The sequence below is a fragment of the Choloepus didactylus genome, chromosome 18 (assembly GCF_015220235.1).
Source record: "Choloepus didactylus isolate mChoDid1 chromosome 18, mChoDid1.pri, whole genome shotgun sequence".
Classification (NCBI taxonomy): domain Eukaryota; kingdom Metazoa; phylum Chordata; class Mammalia; order Pilosa; family Megalonychidae; genus Choloepus; species Choloepus didactylus.
Genome location: NC_051324.1, coordinates 7,854,287 through 7,859,013, shown reverse-complemented (window position 1 = coordinate 7,859,013; position 4,727 = coordinate 7,854,287). Strand labels below are relative to the sequence as shown.

Here is a 4,727-nt window from a genome sequence, read left to right as displayed (position 1 = left end):
TGTTTCACTTCCCTTTAAGGACAGGGTAAGCTGGAGCTAGCAGGAGGTTAAAGACATGGCGATTCTGGTGGGGAGCCGAGCCGCAGAGAGCCAAGAGGAGAGACCTCCAGAAGCAGCCGAGGCTGGACCAGGAAAAGGGAAGAAGGGGCTTTGAGGGAAGGGGGCGGCCACGCCGTGGGGAGCTGAGCTGCCACATCTCCTTGGGCCTGATCTTGTTAGTTCCTGGGGGAGCTGGTCTGCACCACCCTGGACCACTGATTGATTCTGGAAGGCTCTTTTCTGCATATCTTCTTTGGTCTCAAGTCTGGGGTTGTGGGGATGGAAGGAGTCGGGGGATGCTGCTCTGTCTGTCCCTGTGAGTAACTCAGGGTACGGGGACCCGGAAACCGTGCATGACACCCCACTGTCCCCCTTCCCCCAGGCAGCCCCCAGGGGGGAGGACACGTGTTGGTGGGGGGTGGGCATTTCAGGGGAATGACTTAGTGGACACAGTCTGGGAACTCCTGATGCGACAGAATGAAAACACAGCAGACACTGTTAAATATAATACAGTCCAGCAGGACGTGGATTCCTTTACATCAGACCCTCCTAGGCAGCATGGCTCTGGGGAGGATAACACAATCCAGCCAGGGTGAAATGCAGATGTTGGTCCTTTCCTCCGACCCACGGGAATTAAAGCATTCGTTGCAGGTGCTTTCTTCTAGAAACGTCGTGTCTGACCCGGGCTGCATTCACAAACTAGGCGCTCCTGTGCCGCAGGCTTCCACGGGGCAGTGGTTTTTGGCGAAAGTCTCCACGGTGTCCCACTGCTGCGTGGCACTAGCATGTCCCCAGGCCCACACCAGTGGCGGGTGGTGGTGGTGGTGGTGGTGGTTTCTGGTGGAGATGAACGAAGCTTGGGAAACTTTCCTCATTGCTTTTCCTGCTGAGGAGCTAGCTCGAGGGGCGGGGAACGCAGGCAGGGCCTGCTGGAGACTTCAAGATGAATCCAGAGCTTTAGAGCGACGCTCGTCCCCAAGCTTCCTTCCACCAAGACCTACTGGTAGAAGCATCGCGCGGGCCCTGCTCCCGGACATGGACCCAGATGTTGAGATGGGGGCGGGGAGTGCCAGCTGTGATTCCGACTCTTTTGCTCCCGTTTAAGAAAGTACTGAGGATGAGGAACGCAAGAGTGATATTACAGGACCAACCCCCACTCTGTGTCAAGGTATGACAAAGGGCAATAAATGCTGTGCCAGCTCTGTCACTCGAGGCACAGGAACCGTAACGAGTGACGGAGCCCCTGCAATGCCTTGGTCCCGACCCGCCGTGTGCGGGGAGCAGGTGGCCTGGGGGCCTGGTCACACTGGCACATGTGTGCATGAAGAACCCGGCCATTCTGGCCTGGCCTTGGAGGCCACAGGTCCCCCCAAACTCTGAGGAGCTCCCTGGCTCCTTAGTGCATTGGGCAGGGGGTGACTCCTGTGACACAGGTATGCCCCTCAGGTTTCGCTTTCATGGAATTTCACATGAAGCAGAGTTTCGAACAAGGCTGGATGCTGAATCTGCAGACGGCAGCACTGGCAAGGGTGGGGAAACTCGGAGGCCTATTAGAAGGAAGGTTTGCCCTGATAACCTGGGCTGGGAGGTCATGCGGAATTAGCCCAAACCAAAGATGATTATGGCTGAGGAGCCACTTTCCTTCCAAAGCCAGCTGTCAAACACCATCTCCTTGGGTCTGGCCTGGTCTAGAGCAGTAGAGCCAGTTCCCGTCCAACTACCACCTCTTGGTGTCTCACTTAAGGCCCTCTTGGTAGCTACAGGAAGCCCCAGATTGGGGAACATCTACCTCACTGGTGCTTTTTGCTTGGTGAGGACAGGAATGGGACCAAGGCCCTCTGGAAACCCACTTCTTGTCTCTATCACAGGCCCACGAGGCCACCGGTGTGCTCCCCTGCCCCCAGGTGAAGCTGTGTGTAAGGCACTTGGGGAAGCAGGTGGAAGCTGGCTGAGAGACAGGGTGAGTGGAGCATTTGGGAGGTTGAGGGACGTGGCTGCAGTTTCCTAACTTTCTCATGCTCTCTCTGTCCTCTGAGCTTTTGCAGAGGCTGTTCCTGCTGTCTGGAATGCTTTTCCTTTCTTCCCTTTGCCAACACCTACCTTTCTTTTTGTTCTCAGCCTGGATGACACAGCCTCCAGGAATCTTGCAGTCCTCTCCCAGGTCCAGATTAGAGGCCTCTTCTCTGTTCCCACCACCACCCACATTTCCCCCATTAAAGACCCAGCACAGGATTTTCTAATTGCCTGGTGGCTTGGCTGCAGCTCTTACTTTGCAAAGCAAGAAGAGAGCCCGGCTGTCCTGCTCCCGGCTGTGTCCTCTGTGGCCAGCCCAGGGCACTCAATAAATAGGGGCCGGGAAGACAGAGGGTGGAATTTTCTAAAGTGAATTCTGTTTTGAAGAAACCTACAGACCATTTGGATGCAGAATTTGACCTCAGTTTTGATTCTTGGTGGAGGTGAAGGGGAGAATGATCTTACAAAATTCCCCTGCACCTCTCCCTCCTGGTATTCTAGAATTAGGGGTAGCCGCAGGCGTAGTGAGAAAGAGGAGCTTAGGGCAACATGCACTTGTCCTTGGCTAATTGCCACATTCCAAGGGGAGAAGAGTCAGTGGGAAGGAGTTAGGAGGCCACACTCTACCCTACCCCATAGCCTCTGGTGTAAACACTATGTCATTGTGAGTTAAATCTTCCTGGCTGTATAACTCCTGGAGCCACGTGTAGGGATGTACCTTCCTGGAAAGTGTTTCTCCCAGGCCCCCCTTCACTGTTCAGTCTTTGGAATGTTTTGACACTTGTGACTTGTCTGGTCTCTTGAAATGCACATCAGCCTTTGGGAACTGCGGCTGTCAAACCCAACAGGTCAGAACTCAGCCTTCCCTCCCCTCTTCCTGAAGGGCCTCCTCTGGCCAGTTCTGCTTCTCGGAGGATGCAGATGTGGAATACAGCTGTCCCACTCAGGCACTCGGATGAGTAAACATGAGGTTCTCCCTGGGGTGCATCCCTCCCCCAAGGAATTTCCCAACATGCACTGCACTTGGCAGAGAGAAGAAGACAAAGGATGCCTGGATGCTGGAGCCGGGGATGAGAGCCACGAAAAGGGACGACTCCTTGCCAGGATCTCAGGGAAGCATCAGCAAGGACAGAGAGAGACTAATAAGACGCAGCCAGCAAAGCTCCCCAGGGCCACCTGGAAGATGGAGTTCTGAGCTCTGTCTTTCCCACGGGGAGTCGGGAAGAGTGTTTGTCCGGAGCAGTTTTGCAGCGGGCTGTCAGCTGCTGAGCCACCAGACCTTCTCCTCCAGGTCCAGATGGCAGGACGGTGGTGGGGAGCACAGAGGACAGGCCCCCCCCCCCCATCAGCGATTCAGGAAGAAGGACTTGAGGCTCTGGAAGAAGACTGACTTCTGCCGCTGCTTGTGCTTCTTCTTGATGATGGGCACCCACACGAGCCCACACACCAGCATCATGAGTCCCAGAGACAGGAAGGCGGGCCCTGTCATCTTGAGGACCGCCATGCTCTTGTCCCCCAGAGACAGGGTGTAGGCCAGGCAGGTGATGACCACACCGAAGAGCAGGATGGCACCACCCACGGACATGATGACGATGGGCTTGCGGTAGATCTCCCAGTTACTGCGGGGGGCGGCGGTCCACACGGAGCCACTCCGGGAGCTGATGCACAGCGAGCTGGCTGTCTGGCTGGGCAGGAGGTCTTTGGACTCCGGGGACTTCTCATCGACCTCCAGGGCCTGGGGGACAGCCTCCATGGTCACTGAACCTCAGGGCCGGGCACCTGGAAGCAGCGACAGTGGGAGACAAAGGTGAAGCCAGAGGAAACCTCACAGGCCCTTCCCGTACTCGGCAGCCATCCCCACCCAGCCTTCAGCTTTTGTGCCAAAGCCAGAAGGAAAATCAGACAAAAACCACCTGCATCAGAAACCACCCAAGCTGATGTGACTTTTGCTCTTGGGAGAAAAATACATCATTCTAATCAACTACCTATAGTTTTTAAAACAGGGAACAGGGATGCCATTAAAAACCAAAAACCAAAAATCTGTTTATTGAATAAACAGCATCTCATTTTTGGACTCCACCACTTTCTAGCTGTGTGATCTCGAGAGACTTACTTAACTGCTTTGTGCCTCTTATCTATAAAACGAGGATAGTGCTATTACTTAACTCCTAGGATTTTTTTAAAGGGTTAAATGAATTCATAATGCATGAAATGCATACAGCAGTAACTGACATTGCAAGCAATATATCAATAGTACCAATTGCCTATTAAGGATAATGATACGTTGTGTGTGTGTGTATGTGTGTGTGTACATATGTGTGCCAGGCACTGCACTAAACACTCCCTTGTATTCCCTTGAATACAATATTCAAATTGTACTCTTGCGGTAACCCAGTGAAGTGGGCATTGGCCTCATTTTACTCCTTCCTTCCCTCCCTCCCTCCCTTCTCAGACATAACTCTCTGTGTGCGTGTGTGTGTGTATGTGTGTGTGTCACGTTTTTGGGAACTTAGTTCCTGGAATAAAGGAGATGGTGTCTAGAGCTGGCGGCCTCCAAGCCCAGGTCTTGGAAACTTTCCTAAGACACATCCACACATAGGAGGGGCCTTCATGGACTGTCTTCTCCTTCAACACTTCCTAAAACGCCCATTTAAAACCCAATCCCCCCCTCCCTG

The 4,727-nt window shown here is 53.7% G+C and overlaps 1 protein-coding gene across 1 annotated transcript; it reads right to left on the bottom strand.

Annotated features, from left to right (window-relative positions):
* Window positions 1-3,397: 3,397 nt before the first annotated feature.
* On the bottom strand, window positions 3,398-3,805 carry PIRT (phosphoinositide interacting regulator of transient receptor potential channels). Its single transcript, XM_037808289.1, has one exon. The coding sequence runs from the start codon at window positions 3,803-3,805 to the stop codon at window positions 3,398-3,400; it is 408 nt and encodes a 135-aa protein (XP_037664217.1).
* Window positions 3,806-4,727: the final 922 nt, after the last annotated feature.

Coding starts and splice junctions, on each gene's coding strand:
- PIRT (XM_037808289.1), bottom strand. CDS start 3,805: ATGGAGGCTGTCCCCCAGGCCCTGGAGGTCGATGAGAAGTCCCCGGAG.